Source organism: Leuresthes tenuis, unplaced genomic scaffold (genome assembly GCF_036924035.1).
Source record: "Leuresthes tenuis unplaced genomic scaffold, fLeuTen1.0.hap1 SCAF_3, whole genome shotgun sequence".
In the NCBI taxonomy this organism is placed as follows: Eukaryota; Metazoa; Chordata; class Actinopteri; order Atheriniformes; family Atherinopsidae; genus Leuresthes; species Leuresthes tenuis.
Window position 1 is genome coordinate 4,531,181 of NW_027325357.1, and position 27,767 is coordinate 4,558,947.

The 27,767-nt window shown below is 40.8% G+C and overlaps 2 protein-coding genes across 3 annotated transcripts in view; both read right to left on the minus strand.

Annotated features, from left to right (window-relative positions):
- rims4 (regulating synaptic membrane exocytosis 4) overlaps positions 1–10,291 on the minus strand; it is a 54,426-nt gene extending 44,135 nt beyond the window's left edge. Inside the window, exon 1 of the mRNA XM_072381473.1 lies at positions 9,002–10,291. Coding sequence (XP_072237574.1) covers positions 9,002–9,098 — 97 coding nt within the window. The 5' untranslated portion in view covers positions 9,099–10,291. The remainder of the gene's footprint in view (positions 1–9,001) is intronic.
- LOC140302946 (protein-glutamine gamma-glutamyltransferase E-like) overlaps positions 1–27,767 on the minus strand; it is a 302,930-nt gene that overhangs the window by 176,134 nt on the left and 99,029 nt on the right. The gene's annotated exons all lie outside the window — the stretch shown is intronic.

A 27,767-nucleotide genomic window follows, 5' to 3' on the forward strand; every position in this document is an offset into this window, starting at 1 on the left:
ATAAATCCAAGGAGTATAAACCCTGAGGGCTAATGATCAATGTGGAATAATTAGCTAACCTAAACTAGATGTGGAACAAAAGTCAGGAAGCAAGTAAAAATAGCAGAAAGTCAGGCAACAGAAAGACACAAAGAACTTTTAATCACGACGGCTTGCGACATTTTGAGAGTTGACTTCCTCTGACTTGTGATGTCAAATACAAAAAAAGCAAAGGTGCATTTTTCCATGTTCTTTTCATTACTTCCGTAGTGTTGTGAGAACTGTTCACCTGAGCATTTATTCTGAGTTAAAAACCCTGTTTGTACCTGCCTTTTAACAAGCCTCCTGTGTAATCTACAGAATAATGACAAGTGTGCAGGCATTAGAATGCTTCGACACATATGTCTTGAGTGACCATGTTTCTGAGCTAAATTCGCCTGCTGGAACAGAGTCCTGCCTGTGTCTTGACTCCATTTCCCACTTATAAAGAAATCTGATAACATTCATCAACGTCTGGCTTTTGAGTGCAATAGGAAGGGTACTCTGGGATGGAAACACCCAGGTGCACCAGCTATATTTTCAATGAGGGTGCTTCACACAACTGTGTGGCGCTAGTATCAGGGGTCCAACAGGAGTGCAACATAGCCAGCAGGACACGGTGCAGTGTTGTCCCATAAAGCGAATAAGCTTGTTCCCTGGAAGACACAGGTGCAGTTAGTGGACATAACTCTTCTTCTATGAGCACGTAGCGCTCATAGCACTGAGGACAAACAAGCTACAACTGGTGGAAATGGAAAGGGATTTAATCTGCTTGCTTTACAGAGTACACCTGCTTTTAAAAACTCTGTTTAAAAAAAAACTACTTTTGGAGCACAACCTCCTGCTCAACAATCAGCTTAAACAAATGTGAAATAAAATACAGAGCTTTAACTGTCATTAAGCAAATACGCTATACGGTCTCTTACTTTAGAGTGCTTTAGTGCTACTTTTTTAGTTGGTCAACGGCCTTATGCAACACAAATGGCTAAAAACAAGAGTGGACACCCAACTCTGTGCAGGATTTCTTCAAATCAGCTGTTGTTCTTCACCAAAGTGAGGTTAGGTGTTCTTTAGTGTTTAGTGTTGTCATGTAGTATATGACTTGTAACCAATCAGCTTTCATGTATCACTTTCCAGCTCCACTTACTTGTCTAGATACGTGCAAAAAAAGCTCAAGATGGGGTTAATCATTTATTTAGCCTATGCCTGGTACAAATTTGTGTATAAAATGCTAAAAACACTGGGCAAAAACTGCTCGGATCACTCCGAATGTGTTCTGTAATGCATCACTTGTGCATTCAAATCTAAACATCCAGCTGGATACTTGATCACCAAAGACAGAAAATAACAGCAGGTGTTAACAGAGCCACAGAGAGCGACGGGAGACAGAGAGAAAACAAGAGATGAAGCAATTAAAAGGCAATTTGAGGAGGAAAGACAGAGTTAACCTGCAAACAGAATTTTTTAACTGCAAAGTGTCTCTGAAAGCCTGATGGAGAGATGCAGAAACAGAGAGGAGGAGAAAGAGAATTAACCTGCAATCAGGCCTCTATTTAGCTGGAGTCAGCCACAATCACAAGCCATATTAGCATTTAATTAGTCTGAGAGCCACAAACCACGGCCTGCCGCTCCTCTCTGATTACCTCATACACTGCTGCTGTATCTGTGTCTGAGTGTGGAGCATCACCTGTGCATGTGTGCGATCAAATATAGGTGTGTAATTCTGTGTCTAGACATGGGAGCATCTATATTCATGGATGTGTGAAGGCTTATAGAATAAGAGCCTGAGCCTCCCCATGCAGTACTGACATCAATGAGTGAACCTGAGTGATTGATTTTCATTTGTTCTCTTCTTCACGGAGACACCCAACGGAACAAGAGCATTTACAGCTGTAATCTGCACTGAGAGTAAAGGACGTTTGTCATTCTTGTCATGTTGTTTTCGCCAAACTCTTCATGTTGGTGTCAGGAAATGCAAATATGGACACAAGGGAAGCAGGCGACAGGGCAAAATGTAAATTGGACAGAAACTGGGACGTTATCATTCATTTACAGTCCCGTGTCTGTCCACCTGATGAAAGTAAGACCGATATTCTCCCTCATTTATTCCTTTCTGTGGGAGTATCCGGTTGTCCAGTGTTCCATGAACTGTGTAAGAGTTGATGGTCCAGTGTACCCTGGAAACTCTGCTGGAGCCTAAAGTGGTTCCAGGGCCAAACTCACAACCAGTTCTTTCTGTTTCGACCACCAAAGCACTTACTCCAGCCAGTCGGAAAAAGAAAAACAAGGTAAACTCTTTGTTAGACCAGAGCAAGTGTAGCTGTGCCAATATTAATAATCATATTATAAATGTTTATTTTGTTATTAGCAAGGTGAACATTCTCAACACTGTGTGAAAGTGTCTGTATTTCTGTTTTATTTTGTTTGATTTATTGATAGTATACATAGGGGTTAATCCTAACCCATAAGGGCGGGGGGGGGGGGGTATTAATGTACGACGCATATACAGCGTTGCTGCACCTTCCCGCCCATAGCTTGGGGAGATGTGTAGGGATGCTCATTAAATTAAGCATTAAATTGTGCTTAAAGGTTGTTTGTTTAGCTGAAAACATCCTGTAAATGTAGCGTCAGGTTGTTTTTAAGAAGGCAATTAATTAAACACAAAAGGCAATTCAGGGAAAGTTATCTTTATTAAACATCCCAGATCAAGACAAGTGCAAACGAAATAAAGCTGCGCATTACTGCATTACGTTTGGATGATAGAGGCTTAACACCCAGCATGGTCTGGGTGTATCTGAGGGATGCCCCTGCATTTATAAAACGAAATATGTTTAATATGATATTAATAGCCTATAATATTGAAATATTACAGTTTTTAGATGATACGCCCTGTTTTAGTCGAGCTGTGATATGCAAACTGTTGTTTGTTTTTCAACTTTTTACCTGCTGTCTATTTAGGTAAAATTCGGCCACACTGCTGATGTCCTTGACATGGATGGTAGAGGAGGACTCACAGTAAATGAAACGCTCAAAATCATAGTCCTAAAAAATGTTGTTTTTATTTGTTTGGTCCGAGTTGGACATATTTTCTGACCTGTTGCAGTTGCTGAGGGAGAGCTTGTGTTCCCCTGCTCTTATAGGCATTAAAGTGCAGATCCTATATTCTGGCCATCAGAGTTCATTCTACATGCAACCAGATTACAGCTGCTGCACAAGGAAATGCTCATGTCAGGGGCAGGGGGGCATGCTTATGAAGACCTACCAGTCCAACTAGAAATGGGCCAGTGTGGCGCCAAGTTTGCTTAATTCAAGGCTGGACAATTAAAAGATCTGAGCTGCAACAGAAATGTAGATTCAAAGCAGCAGTGAAACAGAATGAACTCAGTGTTTCTCTCATTTTCATTTTCTAAGTACATCCAGCCTCATCTTAATGCTGCACAGTGCGTCGCATAGATCAGCTTTTTACGATTGCCATACGCAGCCAAAATTTTAAACAGTGTTTGCAGCTACATTTATTAACATTTTCAGGTGTTTTAATAAATTCAGCTGACGTTTATACATCCAACTGAAGCAGGGCGTATAAATCCCATTTATATGACAGATCATCATTTAACCATAAGATGATAAGACAGAGACACAGGAAAAATCCCAGCTCAGTCTCACAGTAAAATGGGAAATAATCATATTCATGAATTGAGTATGAATTGTGCCATTATTTCAATGTAGAGTATTTCAGTGGGATGTCCACACTTGATTTGTGTACTTTGCAGATTAGATGGCACTCACTGCCTCCAGAAAAAAAAGGAGAATTGGACCAGTGAGTGAAAATTAAAGAAAAGTTTAAAATAAGATAAAGTTCTGGATCCGATGGGAAATAAAACTCTTGCTGCAGTAACTCCAATATTAAACCCTTCCAGCCTCCACAGTGGGTTTTTTAGCCTGATTTAGCTTTTAAAGCTATTTTTCAGGCGGAAGCTCAGAAAAACTTTTGGGTTCTTTGCATTATTGGTGACACATTCCCACACACAGCTGCTTTTAGACAACTGCTCTCTGTCTCTACAAACATTTTATTTGTGAATGAACATGTCTCTTAGTAGATCATCTCAAATCAGATGTAATCTCAGTACATTTGGCCCTAATCTATGATACTTTTGACTTAGTTATGGTACTGTGAAGTGTTATTTAAGCCAGATATAGCCTGAATAGATTGGGCCTAATTCGGATAATGGCATGTGTTGAAGGTCATAAACCAGCTTTATCATGGGTTATAGTGAGTGAGTAAAAACAGATTTTAGCCATGTCTCGTAGATATGTGGCTGAGTTTATGCAGCCACTGCCACCTTGAGTTAACACCTTGATTCAAGGCCAGATGTGGGCTAAATAAAAACTCAGATGTGGGTCATGTTTGCAGATTGAAAACGATCAGGTGGTTTTAGAGAGCTATTCTAAAAATATCTTAAAAGTATATTATTTTCCTTTATGTACAATCTTATTGAAAAAACATCACTTAGCTCTTGAAAGCACTGTGAAAAAAACCATAACAATTAAAATTCTCTATGCACTCCTGGTAGCTATGATTGAATTTGTCGTGAGGAGGCAAAACCTGCAGCTGCTGCTCTCTGTAATGTGCGACTCCCCAATTCCCTGTTAAGGTCACTGCTGCAGGTGCTTCTGTCCTGAGATAATGTTGGTAAGTTTAATTCATGTTGCTCCTCAGGTTGGATTCTAACACAGGGTCTCTCCACAAAACACGGATGCATGCTGAGGTAATAACCTCAAACCAAATTTACTTGTCACTATGCTCACCAATAAAAAAAACTCACATTAAATAATGAATCTTTCTACTTGCAGTGGTCATGCTTTTATAGACTATTACAATTAGATGAGTGTACTGCCTGTGTCTTAGTAACTCTGTAACTCCAGGCCTCCATGATTTCAGTGAGTTTTCTCATCGTGCTTCTTCAATATAAAGACATCATTGTGCGTGCTCTCAGTTTGAGAGAGTGTGATAGTATGTCATGCTGGGACGGAGCGCCATCTCGTAAGAAATGCTCTCACGTTACTTCCATTTACAACCATTGTTGCTCAGTTAGATCTAAACAGTTAAAGCCAGCAGAGAGGTGGAAGAGGTGGAAAAGTGGATAAACGAGACAGACCTTACCAGGTGTTCGTGAGTTGCACAGTTGACTGCAACACCTACTAATTATTAAGCAGGTATTGCGACGAAATCTGATCCCTCTCAAAATCCGACCCCTTTTTTAAAGCTAATTCATTAAAGTAAAGCAATTCTAATGCTTCGAAATGAAGCTTTGGTGAAAGTTCAGTCAGGGCGATCTGATCCATTTCATTCACACTTTCTTGCCTCTTGGGCTTTTCCATGCCACTTTCTTTTTTCCCACCGTGTGAAACCTTTTTTAATTATGTCATCACTGCTTCTGTCCAATGGTCCTCCTGCTTCTTTTATCACCCAGCCAATCAGTCTCTTTCCCATCCTTTTAAATCTCACTTCTGCTGTCATTCTCCTTAGAGACCGAGCATCATGTAGCCCACCTCCTCTCCATCCCCACCTTCATCCATCATGTCATCTTCCACCTTGATGAAACAAGAGTCTAATCGTATTGAAATGCATTCAGTGATGTGTTCATTTCATGGAATCGTATGCAGTTGGTTTTATCGGTCACTATAATGACGATAAAGACTTGTTGTAACATCAAAACTCACTGAAACGTGTTTCTTTTATTCTTGCAGTGGACAGATAAATCCAGCATGTGTTTATGGGGATTAGAAATGAACTGAGGTATTATTTTAGAGGCTAATTCTACAGTTTGGCCATAGAAACAGGGTCTGTGCATTAAGAAAAGACAGTCTTAGAGCAGGTAAGAATAAAATAGGTTGTCTCAACAAGCCGATGTGTGATGTTGGTTTCACATCCTCAATCTTATGTGGTCAACAGTATGAGCTTTTGCACCTGTAACAACATCTGTCAGTGTGAGTCGACTGTCTGCAGGGCTGCAGCAAAGAAAGAACCTTAACCACTTCAGATATCAGCTGACTGATGAGCCCAAATTAGCCTCTTTTCATGTCTCATGTTAGCTAGCTGTCGCCATCAAATGTTATTTTCAAGATGTTAAAGTTTCGATTGACTCATTAACATAAGAGCTGGTATTGACCTGAATAAATGTGTTTTATGCTAACGTGTGACCTAAACATTTACAGTGAAAATCTCCAAAGACTCATTCTTTCACAGACACAAAGTTTTATCCTTTACGTCAGTCTGCATAGGAAAGATAATCTACTATTGCCCTTTTTCAGGATTAGTGTGTCAGGGAATCAGAAGTAATGATGTGGAGCAGTAACACCAGTCCAGATCAAAATGCATTACGTCATCCAATGTATCCAATTTGAGGAAATACTTGTTTCTTCGGACAATCTCATCATAGATTCAGACGTAATCACACAGGTACTCATGCACACACATGCACACTTCATTATTAAGAGCACTTAACCGGTCTTACTAATTTGACCTGATTTATCATAACTCACTAAGGCAGTAAGATAACCAAATTATAACTGAAAATTCCCAGAATGTGTGCATTTTATAAGTATAAAGTGACAGCAAACATCAAATTAAACCTCTGCTCATTGAAGGCTACGTTAAAAATAGTTCAATATAACTTTAATAATAACTTTCTTGATATATTTGACCTTTTCTAAACTTATACAGTTATAACATTAACAGTCTTTCTTGTATTCACAAACGTGTGATTTATCCATTTTTGTGACACTGGAAAAGTCTTCTTACTGTGTAGTCAGAGCAAAACAGGACTTTTAAAATGCACGTTAGTCCGAACTAATCCGAAGCTCTCAAAGCCAGACTAACAAACCCAAATGATGTGGTTTGAGGTTAAATTACTCCTGTGTGTAAATTCAATTTGGCTAAGGGTCTGAACATACTTTTATGGGCTTCGCAAACACCTGCATGTTATAGTGTTTTGTTGCCTCATAAATTCATGGAACAATCTGAGCCGTGTGGTGCTCTGGATTTTGTTGGTGCTGCTTTAGATTTGCTGTGTTGTAAAAAAGGCAGAAGTCAAAGTGGACACAGTTCTGCTTTGTGAAGGAGTGAAACAAAGTGTCGAATGATAGAGATTGTACAGTGCAGCTGTTGTCTGAGCTTTTCACTTGTGCTTCTTTTTCTATTTATGCATTTTGGCAGACACTTTTTATGGGGATCCTACCTTAGAGGTGTAGACTTGGGGTTTTGTTAGTAACACTTCGACTTCTGTGTTATGAAAGCAGTTGTTCTTGGCTCCTGCAGGCTCAAGCCAACTTTCAGCTGAATAATATTCAATAAACATCTAACACCTTCAACAAAGCGTTTTTGAAAGGACTGCATGTTTTTCTGTCTGTGTTATAAAAACACCCATCTGCAGTGGCTGAGAGTAGCGGTGAAACGATTCCTCTAATAACTCAATTATTAAAAATCAAGTGAGGCTGAGGGCTGGGCGCTATAGCCACTTTTTATTTTTTGTCCTGCTTTTTTTCTTCAAAAAAGCTTGTGTTTATTGTGTTGAAATGTCACCAGAGCTAAATATTCTCCATGGTCTCCCTCTGCCCGTCAGAGCAGCTTTAGCCTCTCTTTTAAATATTTATTACTGCAAAAGTGTTTCTGATCCGATTACTCGATTAACCGAGGGAATAAACGATTATCTAAATAACAGTTTGCTGCACCCCTAGGCGAGAGTAATGCAGACAGAAACCTCTGTGCAAATATAAATGGGCTCTTACGTGCTCTGTATATGCTCAATCCACTTATCTCATTTCCCATGTGCACACACTAGATTCCTCCACTCAACTCTTCTATTTGCAACCAAATTCCTCCCTCCAACAATGTCCAGGTCACAAACTGGAGGATGGAGGAGATGAAGAGGGTTTCCATCTCTGGCTTTGATCCAGAAATAACAGAACATCCTGGTACACAGAGAGCAAAGAAGCTAAAAACAACTAAGAATAACCACACGGTAAACAGCTGTGGAGCTGTCCAAATCACCACTGACATAGCTCCAATTTGCCACAAGACGAACTATTTAGACTTAGTCTGGGATGTAATAGGCCAACCAGAAGCCCAATACTAACCACCTGTGAGGGGGCAAATCGCCACATTATGTCGCAGTGTTGGACAAAATTCAGTCAACAACTTAATTTCCTACCTGTGCGTGTATACTGGGCCAGTTGGCCAGGTCAAACTCTAACCTAAACTCCACTCAACCGTGCACGTAACCCTACGGACTGAGAACAGACTGTGCAGAAGTTATGAGCACAAAATGAAGCAACATATAAACACAGAGACTGAGATATGATTCCACACAGACAAATGTATTTCATTATACTTATAAAGCTTCCTGCTGAGTAGATAATGTTGGCACAAAACGGATGTTAGAATCAGTGTTAGTGATTGTGATATTTCCTCATTTGTCTCCTTTTCACTCAATCAAGCTGTCAGGGACATAGAAAATATTAACCACAAATCATTAAAGTCTAATACTGTGCATCTTTTGCTTTATTTATGCAGTCAGCTGTTCACATACCATTCCAGAAGCTGGGACTAGCATTCTGGCATTTTTTTCATGATGAACGACTTCCATCCAGTATCAAACCTGCTGCAGGTTGATTTTCTGAGGGTTAATTAATACATTAATCGGATAAGTTTTGCAGCACTGGATGAGTTTGTATTTTACGTAAATTCGTGATGTTGGAAAAATCAGCCAAGATAAACCAAATTGTGAGCAGCCACAACAACACACATGGCTTTATGCCTGATGTGTAGACAACATGATGAAATGAAGCTGCCATTCAAATAACACAATCCCGCACTTGTGGAAGCATAAGTTTCCGGCAGAGAGGTGACAAATAAAGTGAGTTATGGCCAACATTTTATGATGGATCTTCTTTCAGTTGTATTTGTGTGCTCATTCCCACTCACCCCCATCATCCTCATCGAACGAGTTCATGCAGGGAAAGTAGATGGCGAGGGCCTCGAAGGACGCCGACAGGCTGATGCGGCTCTGAGATCTCTCCATGTAGAGGCCCGTCGTCGGGCCCGGGTCGGCCGGCTTGGCCAAGCGCGGCTGGGCATTCTTCACGCGGAGTACGGCTCGCGGCGTCTTGGATGGCTGTCAGCTGCCCCCCACGGCAGATCCACCTCAACCCGAAAAGAAGAGTCAAGCAAAAAACCCCAGAAGGCTCACACCGACCGAAATCGGTGCAGAAACTCACTTGCAGCACTTTGCAGTACAGGTTGAAGAGGAAGAAAGATTTCTCTGAATGTCAGACAAGAAGAAAGCTCCACTGGTGCAAAAACATCCTTAAATAAGTGTAGCGAGAGGTTTATGCTGTTTTTTTTAGCTGATCTTCTATCAGTGACTGTGAGCAGCAGGGTTCTATCTCTTCGTTCCTGTCATCTTTTCTTTAGTTCTCGTTTTTTTGATTGCTGTTACTCACACTCATCCTCCTCTTCAACCCCTTCTTGTCCTGTGGATTCAAGGTGGGAGTATGATGGACTTCTGGTGTCAGTTGGTAGATCTTACCTGAGTCTTAACTCTGATCAAACCTGATCTTGCTCGTTTTGATTCACAGCGAAACTCCCTGAACTCTGCAAGCTGCATGTCATCCCAGCATCCTCTTCTGTTTGAATGCCTTGTGTTTTTAGAGCCTGTTGAAGGAAGGCTGATGGAAGAGATGCTGATGGTGGAGGTGATGTTCACGCCCACCGTGCACCGTGTTGCCTCCTGAATAAATCAAAGATTCTTGTTCTTCTCGTTCGGCATCGTTAGATCCCCCTGTTTTGGACAGAGCAAAAGCTTTTCTCTCATGCAGAGAAATTGTCTTTGAAAACCCCGGAGAAGCAAGCTGCAGGAAGCTGTTGCCAATCAGCTCCGTCTCAAACCCCAGATCAGGTGGGGCAACATCAGTTTCAGCAACAGTTGCAACTGAGGCCAATCTGTTGCTTGTGCTTGGCTTTGAACTGTTTCACATTTGATTTGTCTGCTGTTCTTGTTGGGAATGTTCCTAAGGTTGTGCTGCTGTCAGCGAGGCTTGTCGACTTCCTCTCTCCTCCGACACTCCTGTGTTGCTCCGTTGCAGTGCCGATGCTCCTCTGTCTGCTCCAGAGACGGGAAAGGACAGAGAGCGCCAAAGAGAGGTGGTGGCAGAGAAAGAGGAAGAGGCTGCGCTGTTGGACAGCTCGTGTCTGAGCGGACTCATTCACTGGTGAGCAGCACAGACAGTGAACAGGGGAAAGGGGGGTGGATGGAGGAGAGAGGCAGCCAGGAGGGGGGCAGACTGTCGCTTGAAGCTGGGCCAATCAAAATCTGGATGAGGGAATATGGGCGTGGCTTCGAGACAGTCAAGGCAATGAAGTCCGAACAAGTTTATAGTGTCGCTCCCTCTGTTTATTTGCTCTTATGTTTCTTTATGTCAGTGATAACCGACCTCCCTCGAGCAAAGATCACTTGAAACATTTATGAAAGCCAGGAGAGGTGTTCCCAACGACCTCAAAGGCCAGATAATATACAGTGTCGTGAAAACGTAAATACGCACTCTCGGTTCCACATCATAAAACACATCTGGTCATTACCATGTCTTACAATTACATAAATACAACCTCAGAAGAACAACAACACATGACATTTTGCAGTGTCTTCATTCATTTAACAAAAACTGAGACACAATGCAGAAGCAGAGTATGGAAAACTAAATTAAAGCCTCTAGAACCACCTTTATCAGCACAACTTGAAGTAATTGATTTCTCTATGATGTTATCATTCAATCAGAATTTTTACCCACTCTTCTCTCCAGCGTTGCTTCAGCTCATGGAGGTTTGCAGCATTGGTTTCTGCACAGCTCTCTTAAGGTCCCACCACAGCATTTCAGTCAGGCTGAGGTCTGGACTCTGACTGGACCATTGCAACACCTTGATTCTTTTCTTTTTCCCACATTCTGCTGTATATCTGCTGCTGTGTTTGGGATCTTTGTCCTGTTGATGAGCCAGTTTCAGCCCAGCTTTAGCTGTGGGACAGATGGCCTCACATTTGACTCTAGAATACTTTGGTATCCAGAGGAGTTCATGGTGGACTCAATGACTGCAAGGTGCCCAGGTCCTGTGGCTGCAGAACCAGCCCAGATCATCAGCCCTCCACCACCGTGCTTGACAGCTGGTATGAGGTGTTTGTGCTGATATGCTGTGTTTGGTTTCCTCCAAACGTGCTGCTGTGCACTATGACCAAACATCTCCACTTTGGTCTGGTCTGTCCAAAGGACATTGTTCCAGAAGTCTTGTGCTTTGTTCAGATGATACAATACGTATGATAAAGTTAGGAACTACCACTCCAGGTAAACCTGAAGCTCTTTAGATGTTTAGATGCCACCAATTTTTACAAATCAACTTTTAAATGAATTTAAATTATGCATTTTTGTTGTAGAAATAACATACTTTTAGAATTTCTTGATTCTACCAAATTTAGTTAATTTGCTATTTTTCCCAAGTTGTTTTCACCTCTCCACTTGCATGGTAATTATTACCAAAGAATATGACTGGTACCATACTTTCAAAGATAATTAAGTCTTCATATCTCATTAGTTAAGCAGAAAAAAAAGCTGCCATAGGGCAGTAGTATTGGTCCATCCATATTGGTGCAAATGTCCATCCATCCATTTTCTATACCTGCTTAATCCGTCAGTCGGGTCGCTGGGGGGCCGGAGCCTATCCCAGTGGTGTCACGTCTGTTAGTTTTGCTATGTTTTAAGTTCCTGGTTTAGTCATTAGTTTTGCCATATTTTCCTTAGTTTCTCTTGCCCTGTCATTAGGTTCACTCACCTCACCTGTGCTTTTCCCCTCAGATGCACTCCATCACTAATCAGCCTCAGTATTTAGTTTACAGGTTCCCCCATGCACACTGCCAGATCCTCACCATCATCAATGCCACAGGTACTCATGTCAAGTCAGGTTTGGTCATATCAGGTTTGTCCTTGTCCTAGTCACCGTCATAGTCAGGTTTTGTTTTGTATTCCGGCTCAGCCGTGATTTTTTTGTTGTTTTTGTTTAAATAAATCAAGTTTTACTTTTTAAAAATATCTGCATCCGGGTCCTATCTTCCACCATGCTACATATGGCACTGCACACCCACCCCTGCCTGACAAGCAGTCATTGGGCGAGACCCTGGACAGGTCGCCAGTCAGTTACACATTTAAGCTTCAAAAGGAAGTGACTCAAAATGCAGATTCTCTTTAACAAATTGTAGAAGAACTACTGAAATGTCAGAATCCATTGAGTTACATAGAAAAAAAAGTATGGGTCAGAGGGCAAAGAAGGAAGTGGAGAAATCAGTGGTTATGGATGTTGTTTCATGAGACGTTTGCAGGCACGGGGGGGGGGGGGTCGTGCAGCTCAACTGGTTGTGCTGGCACCCCGTGTACAGAGGCTGAAGCTTTCTTTACACAACAGCTCGGAGGCCCTTTGCTGCATGTCATCCTTCACTGATGGTGAAGGGGACTAGTGCCAACAAAATCCTTAAAACTAAGTTTGCAGGTACACATTTATGCTTATCACGTAATCCAGGATTACAATCAACGTCGTGATAAAATAAAAACATGAAGAAATACTGGGTGGACACAGTTGAGACGGTTGCAATCTCTAACTTAGCCTCTGGATGTCAGTAGTTGCTACCAGTGGTGGTTTTTGGTACGGGCGAACCGGGCAGCCACCCGGGGAGTAATTCAGTGTCGAACCGCCACTGGTTGCTACACACTGTCACTTTAAAGGTAGCTTACTTCAGGAACAAGCATGTTGCATCTCAGAATGAAACCTTTTATAGCCGAAAGGAAAGAAATCATTTTGAACAAAATAAAAACAGAAAATGTAGAGTAAAGGTGAGTGTTTTTTATGGCTGATGAAAACCCCTTTTGAGGATAATCTCTTCTAATGTTTTCAGTTCCAACACTTCTTCACCTCCTCTTTCCTCCAGCTCTACCTACCTTTGACTTCATACTGTGCGCTCCTTGCCTCTTTTGTTCTCTGTCTTGCTTTCTGTGCAGCAAGTACGCAAAGGAGGGAAGTGATTGGCTGTGTAATCAACATTGCTCCACAGGGCTCCATTCATCTCTGTGCTCCCTCAGATACAGGCCATAGGGGACGTGTGCACCCACACAAACACTCACGCTGCCCTGACTGAGACAAATGCACAACTTCACACGAGCACACAGTGGAAATGTGGTGACTCACATGTAATTACACACACACGAACAGATGCAATCCTAAACACGAATATGCACACAGATACACGTACAACAGTTAGCCGAAATGATCAAGTTGTTTACTGCATGGCACAAAGTTCATTCCACAATGTCAGTCAGACAAATGACTGGTCAGAAAAACAGTGGGTTACTAATATATCACAGTGCATTTATGAAAATGTCACAAGTGGCAACTCTGTTGTGAGAAGCAAGCACACTGACCAAGGAAAACTCTGAGCAGCTCTTTGCTAAAAGTGACTTCATCTTAGCTTCCCAGGTGGTGCAGGTTAGTCCTGTTTCCTCACAACAAGAAGTTTCCCGGTTTGAACGTCATCTGGAGAGTTTTTGGAGTTTGCATGTTCTCTCTGTGCCAGCGTGAGTTTTCTCTGGGAGCTCCAGTTACCTCAACCAGCTAAAAAACATGCACGTTTGATTTAATAGGGATTTTATGATGGATAAATACTGCATGTGCTCATGTTGCTGCATGGTTTCAGCTCGGTTTTCTTTGTTATTACAGTTACATGCACAGTTTGCACAGATGAGTTCAGCAACAATCAGAGTTAATTCATTTAGAGCATTGTCCCTGTTCCAGTATATATCCACAGGAAGGTGATCGAATTATTGTCTGACGCTGAAATTTTGAGAACTTTCAGCCTCTTTTAACTTTCTCTGTTTGAGATTATAGCACATGTGGGTATAGCTTAATTCACTGCTCCAAGTTACTTGTATGATGATTTTGTCAGAGGAGGCTGTGGCTATAAAATCAGGATTTTATTAGAGCAGCGTGGAAGTCTGGAAATTCTTTAAGTGACTGCCCGTTAACAGTCTTAATGGGCTTTTTTTAGTCACAGCTTCTGATGCATTTTGCCATCTGACAGAAGACAGAGAAAATGTGAATGAGAGAAGCTTCATTTGGCATTTGAGTATAGTAATGTACACTTACACTCCAAAAAGTAAAAAACGTAAGTACAAAGGAGTAACAGAGGCAAAACTATCCCGCTTTGTGTATATTTCCACCTCGACCCGGCACTCTTAGCCAACGGTGCTGTCATCAACCGGTTTCACGACGCCAGCTTGATGTGTGAAACGACACAGCGATGCAGGGCTGATCCGCCTTCATGTGGCATGTGCGAATTATGAGGAGAAGCCATGTGTGACAGAGGCTGGTGTTAGCTCTGTGATGGACAGGTGATCTGTCCAGGATATCTCTGCTGCCTCTTGCCTCATGTCAGCTGTGATAGGCTCCAACTTTTCATGATTCTGAGCAGGAGGATGTAGATACAGAGAATGGGTGGGTGGCTTGTCTAGTCTCCTTCACCACTAGAAGTGCTTCAACACCACAAGTCAAATTCTCTCTTTCATACAGACACACTCGTAAAGTACTACGTTTTCTTGTCTCTGTGAGTGGCGATTGATCCAGACACATGCCTTGTTGGCACACTCAGTCTTTGTATTGATTAGTGTCCACAGACAAGATTTTTGCTCTACTTTGGGTTTATTTATTCACATCAAATATGTGTAAAAGTCCACATATGTTGGTCAGTGAGAGCAACACAATTAAGTCTGGTTCTCACCAACAATGGCTTCAAATAATTATAAAGAAAAGGCATTTTTTTCTATCAGTTTCCATTTCACTACATTTTTACACGTTGTAAACTGCTACTGAAACATATTACTTTGTTAGAGAGATGAGTTGAATACAGACACACGAGAGAGGGCTCAGAGTCATGGGTTTTTAAAATGAGACATCTTTACTTCGGAGTGGTATTGCTGCAGGCTGCATCATCCAACCACTGGTTAGTTGCATCACACAGCTGAACTGGATTATATCTGTAATATAAGCATCAAATCAGTTTGTGACAAAGAAGATATTTACTTCTAAGTTTGTTTGAAGTGTAGTGTTAACACACAATGGCCCCTTTTGAAAGCTACAAGTGCCAAAAAATCTTCCACCAAGGATACATTGGTGTGTCCTCAATTATAGTTTCTCTGGAAAGACTCCCCCCTCTTCAGTTCTCTCCCCTCTGAGTGCATTTCAGGAGCTGAGACATCCTTCAAAAACATTTGGCCCTCCAATTTGTAGACGAATGCTCTGTCTCACGAGCCACAGCCATCATTTGGTCATTTTTATTGACATAAATGAACTTTAGGAAAGTAGTTCACCCATATGTCTTTCTTCCTGTGTTTGCAGTCATCTGACCCAGAATAAATTTGCTCTGAGAGGCGCCCTTTAATTCTTTTATGTCAGAGTAGTTTTGCTTTGTGCTTGATCCACAGGTTCAGAACACAAAATGTCTCCAGCAGCGTTGGAGTAAATTGAAAAATGGACCAAATCTAGTTATTAGGTAATGAAATGGAGTACAAGGTCAATTGTTAAAACATAGTAAGTTTATGCACAATTAGGGGAAAAGATATTTGAAGAACCTTGAATGACCTTTAAGGGACATACTAAAATTGATTTAATACCTGCATACACCCAAGAAGAATAGACAAATTTACAATTACGTTTTTATTTCAATGCATTTTACCAAAAAACATACATACAGTTGACGTGAAATCAATAGTTTAAATGTCACAGCCACCACCCGCACGCCGGTGTGTTTTCTGTCGTGCTCCTTGCTCATGTCTATTATACTCTTTTTGTTATTCCCTTGTTTGCAGGCCTTTTCACATGACTTTCAGGTCAGAACTGATGCACCTTCATTGAGCATCAGTATCATGAAAGTACAGAGGCGGAATGGGATGGTTAAAGTTGACCTGCTGCTGACGTGCCTCCGAGCTGATAGAGGCACAATATATTAGTGAGGTGGCATTGCAAAACCCGCCGCTATGACCAACAATGCCGTCATTACTCAACTGAGTCCACAACAGCAGCATGATGTCTGATGAATGGTTGTATGGCGAGTTAACTAAGCCGTTAGGCACAACCGTGAAAGGGCATGTGTCTCTGTCTTTATGGGCCTTTGGGAATTTCCTGCTGCTCCACACTACCTAATCAGTTGATGTGTTTCCTTAGTGCGTCTAAATTTTTGCATGAAACATTGATAGTAACAGAACAATTCAGAAAATAAATCTCAGTTTTACAAATGTTTTACACGTTTTTTAGCCTCTTTGAATGAATGAATGAATGAAATTGCAAAGGAGGGATGAAAACATTGATTGTAGATCAGTTCTAACAACCCAGTCTCACACCAAAACATGAAAAAGTCCCATGAATTTATTCTTTTTAATCACGTCTACACACTTGAATTTCACTGGGGGTTTTTGTGCCTCAGGAAAATAGAGTAACACAGAGAGGAGTCCACACCTAGAGGTTGGAGGGGTTGACTGCCAAGCAAGAGAGTCAAAACTGAGTCCTGTTCTGACCACTAATGCCTTTAACTAACCTAATAAATGTAATTTTTGTGTTCAATCACTGTTGCTACTGTTTTACACATCAAACTATTACTGAATTACATTACTTTGCAGGTAATGCTGCCTGGCATGAAAAACCCCACAGATTGTTCTTTTACCTGCCATTTCTACAGAGAGCGACAAGCTTCTGCATAGAAGGCTTCCTATCAGCTACCAGAGTGACAAGTCCTGCCCCACGCCACCACTACTGTGAATGTTCAGAGATTAAAGATCAAGTCATCTTGTTATTTTAGATAAGGCTGCCAAAATCATATATTTTTCTCATCATAAATAACTACTTATGGAACCTTAAATTGATAAAAAAAAGCACCTGAAAGCTTAAAAAATGGTTAAATGGAACATTGTTTCTGCTGGTGAGTCAAACAAAATGCTCTTAGGTGAAAGTTTACATTGATTCTGCAGTGATTTTTAGGTTGCATGCTGGCGTACGTGAAGATTTAATTAATAACAGCAAATCTTATGCTGAGTGGGCACTGTACAGTGCGTAGAAAGGGTCATTGCACTTAACTGTCTGTGCCTTTTAAACTGCTTGCTGAATAATACATAAATAATCCTGCTTTGTCCAATGGTCCAACTTTATTTCAGGTTTAGTGTAAGCTGTGGACCACAATGCTTTTTTAGTGAGGCATCTTGCATAATTTACTCGATGTAGCAGTGTCCATCAGCCTCTTTCAGCTTCAGCTGCCGCAAATACCGACCAGAAGAAGACAGAAACATACCAATCCAGATGTTTATGTTGTTTTCTTTAGGTTAGCACAAAATTCTACTCACTGCCTTTTATCGGGTCTCCATTCACGTTTAAGTTACTTTGAGACGGTTAATAAAGGGCTTTTTTGCCTCTGTCCTAGCGCACTGCTCTGAGTGTACTGTGGCCAGTGAAGTGCACCAGTATCGTGTTGACAAGCGCTCGGCTGCTTGCTGTGAGCATGCTGTCCAAGCACGCCTTATCACAGGAGCATTGACCTTTTACCACCAGTACCTGCCTCAGCTTCTGTCTCTCTGCCTCCCTGCCTTTTACCCCCATCTGCTCACCTGCCAGCTCTGTTGCCATTTCCCAAGTTTGTGACTAAATTGGATTTATGTCTGTCAACTTCTTTTTATACTGTCGCATGCATAATAATTATATTTGTCTTTTTCTCTTACTTTACGTAGTAATTGTTTTACCAGCAGTTTAGTCGGTCATCTACATCTTATAGTACGCCTCTACTGGCCTTTGGTCTTCAGCCAAATGCATATTTCTATTAATTCTTTTTTTATGAACTTGTTGAGATGACAGAGAGCAAAATAAACATGTCATACTTTTCTATTTTTCTTCATTTAAGTGATAAAAATGAATTTACTCATCTTGAACGAGCAGCTTTTGATTTGTTTGCTCTTTTACGTGAGAGTCGGAACAGAGAAGCATTTCTTTTAAAAGTGCTGCTGTTATCCTGCTGTTTATCAATATTAGGAGTGATCTAACTATCCTATATCATATACTCATGTTACACAACTAAGAGACCATAACATTTGCAGATGCAATTCAAAACCAATGGGGAAACAATTTACAAAAATTAAGAGAAAACAGACAAAAATCCAGAGAGGGCAGCAACATGTTATTAATATTCAAGTAAAAAGCTCTCCATTTTTCTCTTCATACCATAAATCATCTGTACAAACATCTTATTTTTTTGTGCAAAGCACAGAGAAAACAACAAACTGGCAAACAACAAGAAAACTACAGAGATACATATACTGGGAGAGTTGATGAGTAGAGTTAAAACAGCAGGAGAGTGATTAACAGGAAACAGATGTGCATGGAGACCTGGGGAGGAGACCAAGACAACAGTGGCAGGAATAAGGGGAAACTAAACTAAATCAAAGCCTGAAAACACCTAGAAACTAAACAGAATGCGTAAGGAATAGAAACTCAGGTAAAACATGAACAAAAAAAAACCAGAAAACAAACAGCTACACCTAACAAAAAGGACTGAAAGCTAAACAGAATAAAGAATAAAGCTCCAACAAAACACAAGAACTCAAACAGGAACTGAACCAAAGCAGAGACTAAAAAAGACACAAGGATTAACTAAATCAGAACATAGAATAAAAAATAAACTTATGATGATGAACTCAGAAAACTGAAGAGAACAAAACAAAGACAAAGAATAAACTAAAACCCATGAACATAACACAAACCCAAAGTAATATAATCACAGGCTCACTGAGATAAAGAATAAAGAAAAAACACATGTCGTACTGATATTTTCTTATTGTTTGTCTGGTTTTCCTCTTTAAATCTGTCCAAACTCTACTCAGATGCTTTGGATCTCTGCTCATCATAAAAGTTGCTTTTATGAAAAGAGCTCATATAAAGATACATCAGATACGCCCAGCCACCTGAAAGATAAAACTCCCTGTCTGAACCTTGACGTGAACGGTGTGTTCAGTATAAGACATAAAGGCCACATCCAGCTTCAGAGCTTGGGGCGTGTGTCTGAACCAAACCAGGGCGTTGCCAAGGCAACTGCAAGTACCAGCAGCCATATCAGGATCAGCTGACAATGATGTGAGATGACAAGATCAACCGGGAAGGGGGGGGCAGAGGGACAGAAATTAAGAAAGAGACTGAGGACATAACCTTTACATTTCAACAGAAACCGATTGAAAAATATGAAAATGGGAGACAGACGGATAGAAATAAAACAGGGAGGGTCTTGTCTGTGTCCAATTTTGAAATCTCTCCAACTCTCAGCTCCAGCACATGCAGTCACGTAGACCAGAGATTATGCAACTGAATGTGTGTTATTGCATCGTAATCCTAATTCATTTGGTATTAAAAACTGAAACTTTTAACCGAGAAGGATAAAGTACCCTTATTCTGTTTTTGATTTTCTTCATTCTCATTTTCTCAGTCACTCCTTCCCATTCTGTACACAACCTGAAAAATACATGTATATTTGCATATATATATATATACTTATGAATAGACAGCTAAAATAAGACTTTTACCGTTTTTAAATAGGAATATGCTCACTGCAGATTGGATGGTTTCGAAATTAGCAAAAAAGAGAAGAGAACAGTTTGGAGTTCGAGTTATTTTAAACATAAAACATTGTCATTTATGTTAGAAACCACAAGTACTTTTAATGTAAACTTTTTCTGTCAACACTGAACATAGTCTTTATGTTCTGGCACGATGCGTGAGTCTTATCAACCAGCAGACAAACCGACTTTAAGAGCTTTTTCTAGATGGTTGTTTCAGAGAAAGTAGTTCTGGCTTTCATATTTTGAAATAAGGATTAAATATGTCTAAATAAATAACAAACAAGAAAAAAGAAGAGCATTTATGTGATTTTAGAAGATAGACAGATTTATTTGGTATTATGCAGAAGTATCACTTTTTGGTCACTAATTGCAGTAGCATAATTTTAGTTTCCCAGCAGGGAACACTGAAGTCTTGCATACAAGAGATAGAATAGCAGCTTATTCAATTCAATTCAGGAATACTTAATTAATCTCCGAAGGGAAATGATATTGCTGCAGTATTAATTATTATTAAAGATTTACTAGAGATATATCATAGATAGATAACAAAATGAAATATAAATCAGCTGACAAACATGTTGAAATTTAAAGTGTAACAAAGAGATGTGGTAGATATCTTCATATCTTTGCTATGAATGGGTTGGGGTGTTGTTTTAGTAGCTTGGCAACATCTTAGCTGATAAATGAACATAGTGTAGGTGAACTGTCTCAGTGGACCACATGGACAGAAACTCTCAGCCAACAGAGACACTCCTTGTCAGTGACATGTCCAGGATTACACCATCTGTTGTTAACAAGCTCTGTAATCCTCCTCCTTTACTGTTACCGCTCTGTCTGTAGTCTCTGTCTGCCCGTATAGTCTTAAAACTGAGCAGAGAGCTGTTAGAGTTGCTACTGCAGTTTGCAGAAGTTAGCTCGAGGCTTGTGGGAAATAGCAGCTACTCCACCAGCCTGACAAGTCACCACAAGCCACAAGTACCAACTTGCTTGGCCCAAAGCGAAGCTGGCAGCTAGCACCTACTCGTTTGGCTCAAGTCCTGGTGGACAGCGACTAGTGGCCTAGCCTGGTAAACAGCTGCTAGCATCCACAAGTCCACAGCTAACACCCTATAGTAGCTTGAACTAGCTTCTCATTTATTCACCTTCCCACAGTACGGGAAAAATAGCTGTACAGTCTGAATTTTTAAATAGTCTAAATAGTCAAACAGTCCCTCCAATCTTCAACATAAGGGCTGTTTGACCTTGAATTTCTCAGATTGTTAGATTTTCTCTGCAGTCAAAGCTGAAATTTCCTCAGCTCCAGCATTGATGGCTGATTTCGTGTAACACATTAAAACATTGTATACAGACCAGTTTAAAATGTGATTTTTAGCAGAGGGAGTCCTTAATACCTAACTGTAACAAAACCAATGTGACTCTGAAGAAGAGTAACTGCAGAAAATGAACATGTAGAAGGTGATCTGGGGCTCTGAGACACAGCATTACATCAGAAATGAGGCAGTCACAGGTTTCAAAATGACATTGAATATTTTACCACAGCCGTTTGAAGATTTTCATGCTTTACACATCATGGGTAGGTTGCACACACTGACGTCAGTCTATCGGTCATGCTGTGTCTCTGGGGTCCATCCAGAAAAAGACAGAAGGCCAGTAAGACCTTCACTGAGCTACCACAGTGTGTGTCAGTATAAAACAAAGAACCGTATGAGATTGTATCTATGCTTCTCTTTCAACCAGCTTTTCTGTGTGTTTGTGTGTTCATGTGCAGACATTTTGAGGGTGGGTAAATAAATATGTTATATAACCATGTCATGATAGATCATCAGGTAGCCCTGCTCTCTGTGCCTTTGTCATGATTAGCTCAGTCAGGACAAATAAATCTGTGCACAGTAAGTAAACTTCAGTCTCTCCTCCATTTCATGTAGTAGCACAATGGACATGGATTATTTTCAAGCTTTATCAAAGTGTTCCATGACTCTTCTTAGTTTATTTCAAGATACAATTCAGTAAATAGATTGATTTGGTAGTTTTGTAAGTGTTTGAGGGATTCAGAATAATCTGACATTTAATCAGATGTCTTTTTGGGATTTTTCTCACTTTTGTATCTGTTACTGGAAGCTGATTCTGAATCCTCTCTGCAGTAGCATCCTGTTTGATGTATCTGATAAGCGTTCACTGGCAGCAATAAACATAACGCCAGCCCAGTTCTTTGCTCTACTTCATCAAAGGGAACGGAGAGCAACAGAGTAAGTAAATAAGTTTAAACCAAACTTCTTTAAAACAAAGATTATTCACATAGCATTAGAAAAAATAACTATGCCTCTATGTGTTTTGCAATCCAAACTAATCTAGTGTTGAGTCAGCCAGTGAAGCAGTGACTACCCTCCCGGGAGCCAAAACGCGTGCTAAACTGTCCCCTTGGGAGCCAGAATGCATGCTAAACTGTCCCCTTGGGAGCCAAAATGCATGCTAAACTGTCCCCTTGGGAGCCAAAACGCGTGCTAAAGTGTTCCCTTGGGAGCCAAAACGCGCGCTAAACTGTCCCCTTGGGAGCCAAAACATGCAGTAAAGTGCTCCCTTGGGAGCCAAAATGCTTGCTAAAGTGCCCACTTGGGAGCCAAAATGCGTGCTAAAGTACCCCCTTGAGAGCCAAAATGCATGCTAAAATGTCCCCTCAGGAGCCAAAATGCGTGCTAAACTGTCCCCTTGGGAGCCAAAACGCGCACTAAACTGCCCTCTTGGGAGCCTAAAGCGTGCTAAACTGCCCTCTTGGGAGCCAAAACATATGCTAAAGTGCCCTCTACAGTGGTGAGGATGCGCTATATGTGCCCTTGCCCTAAAAAAAAAGTGTGCACGCCACTGCAGTGAAGACCTACAGAGTTCTTCAGCTGCTGCTCATGGGAGTCTTCTGCATAGAAAGATAAGAGATCAGGGTCAACTTTCCTCTGATTTTCCAATGGTAATAATCTCAGTTATGTCTCAGTTTTGGTCTAGGCTTGGCCTAATATTCTGCTGCTCTAGTGTGATCTTATCAGATCATGAAAATCATCTTCTTTCAAATATATGCAGTTGGAATTCTCAAGATCCACGAACAGACTGTGAGGTGTAAAACAGCAGCGCGTTGATAAATGAGACTGATTCATTAAATTAATTAATTTGATTTTCATAGAAATGTCTAGTTATTTTTTCTCATTTCCAAAGTTTTCACATCAATAAAAGCACAAATCCACCAATTTTATTGAAGAATTGGAATAGAAACACAATAAAAGAAAGCACATCCGAGGTATTTTTCACACAGACACATTGTCAAACATTTTTTATATTCACACAAGCACAACATTACTTCACATGGACTCTTATTTAATCATGATCACAAGCACGCCTGCACACACACAGAAATGAGAACTAAACAGAAACAAAACAGAGACTGACTGAGATGCAAAGAAACCATAAATTGTGTTATCTCTGTGTGCTTGAGTCTGATAGAGTGATGAACCATGGGAGGGGGCGGCTTTGCAGCAGGATGGGATTCGTGCAGCTGTTTGTCAGCAAGGGTCCGTGTGTGCGTGTGTGTCCCAGTGGACGTGCAGACATGGAGGTGACTTTGATTCGTCTTTGGCATTGAGGCGTTTCTTCCCACATGGCTTTTAGTCTTTATTTCTCACCTCCTCTCCCACCTTTACCTGCTTCATTTCCCTCCTTTTCATCCTTTCTTTTCTGACATTACTGATCTCAAATCATCTTTTCACCTCTCTCCATCACTCCTTCCATCTCTTTCCCTTCCTCCATCATTGCATTAAAGTGGATGTATCTAATCATTCTAAAACATGAGTAAGTCCTAATGAAACAGTCCTTCCTGGCTTGGATGCATTTCCCTCTGAGATAGGAGACTGATGCAGGACGTTGAGGCAGCAGGAGGGTAAATCAATTGTTTACCGGTCAAGGGGGGGGAGGGGAGGCACATGTGCTCAATGGGGGAATCAAAGAGATGAGATTGTTTAGAGATGTGTGATTACTGTATTGATTTGGTTCAAGGGAAGAATGAAAAATGAAAGTTTCTCCCTCTGACACAGCAGCTCACAGTAAAAATGGCAGCAGCTCAAGCACAAACTCTTTGCAGGAGGAGATGATAGTGAACTTCGTGACCACTGTGTTTAAAACAACAGCCTGTGTGGCTTCTTGTCTGCTTGATTAAGATTGAACAATTCAAAACTGAACTTCAAGAGGGACGTGAAGACAAAGCAACACTAGAGAAGTTTGTGAACCTTAAAACTATTTGTTTCTTACCAACACTTGGGGGCTGAAATACAACAATTCACAACTTTGGATTTCAGCTCCGCACTACATCCTTTTTCTTGACTGTCTCTTGACATTTTTGTCGGCTTTTGAGGGCGTCTTTGTGACCTCTTCAACATGACAACCAATTGATGTGTAATGGGGGAGCCTGATACATTCGGACATGCAGGAACTCGGGACCACGGCCCTCAGTTCCTGTAACCATTTTAGCTCCTTCTCCGAGGCAGGGTCTTTTTCTGGGTTCCATAGCAACACATATGACGTAGGTGTTTGGTAGCTCCGCCCCTCGTCTGAAATGTTTCCTCATACGACACGGACACAACCGGCGCATGTTTAATAAGTTAAACTGAGACGTCGTCTCCTTTGTCTGCGGCGCTCTGCTCTCCTTCTTTCCTTCATGGAACGAAGAAGTATCGCCCGCTGCTGGATTCTTCATCTCCTGACTCTCGCTGTGCGCTCTTCCAGCCTCCATCTTAGACGCCTGATGTGATCGTCCATGATTAATATCACCGTCATGCAGACCGTGAACACAGTGGCCTCCTCGCTCTCCATGTTAGCTTCTTGGTGCTGTTGTTTTCTTCTCTCCTTACTTTTCGTGGGTTTTGTTATTGAGTGGCGCTAAAGTAACACGTCTGTCGCAGACGGTTGCGTCACAACAGACCCGACCAAGGTCCCCGACTTATGTGCAAATGCAAAATGAAACAGTTCCCCTGGGGAAGTGCAGTTCTTAGAACTAAATTTGAGGTGGACAGTTCTTAGAACTCTCTGTCCGAATGCGCCTTATGTTTGTCTGTGGTTCCTGGTGTCATGTGGCCGTGGGCGGTGGCTGTCCAGATGATCCTTATTCCCTCCACCATCCTTATAAGCTCCACTCTGTTCTCTGGTGCCAGATCGCTTGTTCTCCTCCTGTTGGAACTACGCCGGCCAGTCTAGAAGCCTTTTTGGAAACCTTGCTAAGAGTTTTATTGCTTTGTTCACAAAGAAAGAGGAGACAGCCTTACCAGCCAACAGCACAATCAGCCACAGAGGCAAACAGCCACAGTTTTCAACATTAACTACGTCCCTTGGAGGATTGTAGGGAAGTCAGTCAAGTTTTCCACAAATCCTACCACCAACTTTAAGGCAGAAGCAGCACAGGAGGTCATTGTTCCTCTCAATTTCTGACCATTTATTGTTGAAAAGCTACAAATAGGGGTGAGTGGGGTAGGATGGGTAAACCGATCCTGCATTTTGACAGCTGTACACTTTTATCATCATGTGACCATTCAGTTTGAAACTACCATAATTAACATAATCCATCATTTCTACCGGACTAAACAGGAGAAGTCCATAAAAGAAACAATAAACACAAATTTTCTTATTCAACAAAGTTTCTGTTTTTTGGGGGGGGTTCAACAAATTGTTTTAAAATTGAAAACAGTTAAAAGATGTTGGATTTTAAACGTTATTTGTTTAAATATGACTATTTGTAGTAAGAAGTGATTAATTCTTTATTAAATGAGGTAAATTATCTATATATTTTCACATGGGTTTGAATCAGATCCTCAGAAATCATATTAATTTAATCCCTCTCTTATTTTAGAAAATAAGCTTTAATGTGACATTTGAAATGTCTTAAAGTCTTAAAGATTTCTTTTCTCTCTGTCTGACCCAGAACCCAGTTTAAGGTTCTTATGGAGAATGTAGGGGACTCTTTACGTGAGTATGATACTGCATACATTACTCATTGTGTGCATGTGTGTGTACTATGGCATGTGAGTTAATGGGCTTGGTCTCTGATCTGCAGACTGAATACTAATCATCTTTTTTTTGGGAACGTCTCATACTGAGTTTCAAGGTCATGCAACTGGATGAGGATGATGAAAGGAAACAAAATGGTGAAATAAAGGAATAAGTGATAAACAGAAATTCAAAAGACACCCGTGTCCTTTATGTTAATACATACTACTCCACATCAGGATATTAAGACCCCGTATTTGATATGCATCGAGCTTGACATAATGGCGTTGCATATGAACAGCACAACAAAGACAAGCACACATTAAGATGACCCTCTGAGGGATAAGTGTATGCATTAGGTCAGCATGTCATCAATGAGACGACATGCCATGAAACCTCATGAGAAGAAATAAAAACACATGTGACATGGTGTCTTATTTACCCATTTCATGGTACTGAACTGGTGGCATAAAATGCAATAAGAAACGATCAAGACTGCTGGCTTCTTCCAATAATGAATAAATGCATATTTTTAGTCATGAAAAAGATTCTAAATGAAAATGATCTTCTTTTTTGTTCTGTTTCTTGACAATGAGTAGAAACAGTGGTCGCCATGTCTGTTTTCATCATCCAGAAGAAATCTTTAAGCACAGGAAGCACACAGTTTGATGCGTTTTGTCAGGCTATCTGTTGTGGATATCTGCAATACGTGCAATTCATACAAAGCCAATTAACAGAAAATTGCCTAACTAAGCAAACCGACAGACTGCATCTGGGGTCAAGAGTTTCAGCAGCTGATTAAAAGAGCTGCAGTATGTCTGGGGTTCAGTTTGAAACCCTGTATATCAACCTTGTATTCTTTACATGGTCGTAAAGTGCTTGGTGCTGGGGAATCAGTTAGATGCAGTTTTGGATGATGATGTCTGTAGATATGCTGTCTCTGAGCAGTCTGATGGAAAGAAAAACAAACTAAAATAAAGCTACACAATGCAGAAATGCAACTTTGGTGTGTTATAGGAGTTGGTTAACAGATGAACCTTCAAAACCAGCCATAACATCACCCTAAACATGTTCAGTTGCTCTAATCCTCAGAAATCTAACTTTCATGAAAGATTCATCTGGAAATAACAAACAAAAACTGTGTCTGCTCCATAAAATCTAAGGCAAACATAAGGCTGCTTGGAAAAGCAAGTTCCTCTAAAGGATGAACTGAAGACATTCTGGTCCCAGTCTGCAGTTAATGTCCGGAGGGAAAATGTTCAGTATGAGCAAAGTGATTATTTTATTAATACTCCCTGCATGATTTTACTGTAGGATATGTTAATTCAGAAATAAATCTATGACTTCAAAGGTATTAGCAGATAAGGAGAATGTCACATTGGAGATTTTTCCTCCTTTTATCTAACTCTCAGGTCATTTCATCCTCAAAGAGAGTGATAAAAACACAACACACAAACGTGACACATCTGATTAGGCAGCTTATTGTAGCACATGCATCAAATTTATGACACAGCTGTGATGCCGTCACAGGCTATGATGTACGTTCATGGTGGTGAATGTGAGAGAAATTAGCTTGGTGTGAGGCCTCTTTTCAGTCAGGAGGGCAGAAAAGAAGAGGCGTTAAGGGAGATTTATCTAAAAAGTTAATTCTACTCCACCAAACTCAGAGCTGGAATTACAAGTCTCTTTGAAAGATGAACATAAGACCAAACATTCTGGTTTCAATGTGTAGTTCATGTCTGGAGAAAAAAAACACCAGATTTCATGAGAAGAACATCCTGATACTGTTCATTGAGGCGAGAAGACGATCCAGGAATCACCTTAAATTTCACCAAGGATGAGGTGCAAGCTGAAGTTTTTGCCATGTCTCTTCAACTTGTCCAGTGACTCAAACATCAATGGAAATCTGAGATAAGACCTCTGAGGAGCAATGTATGGTTGACCCAAAAATCTGTCAAACCAGAAGGATTTTGAGGGAAAAATTAGTGTAAAAAAAGACACTG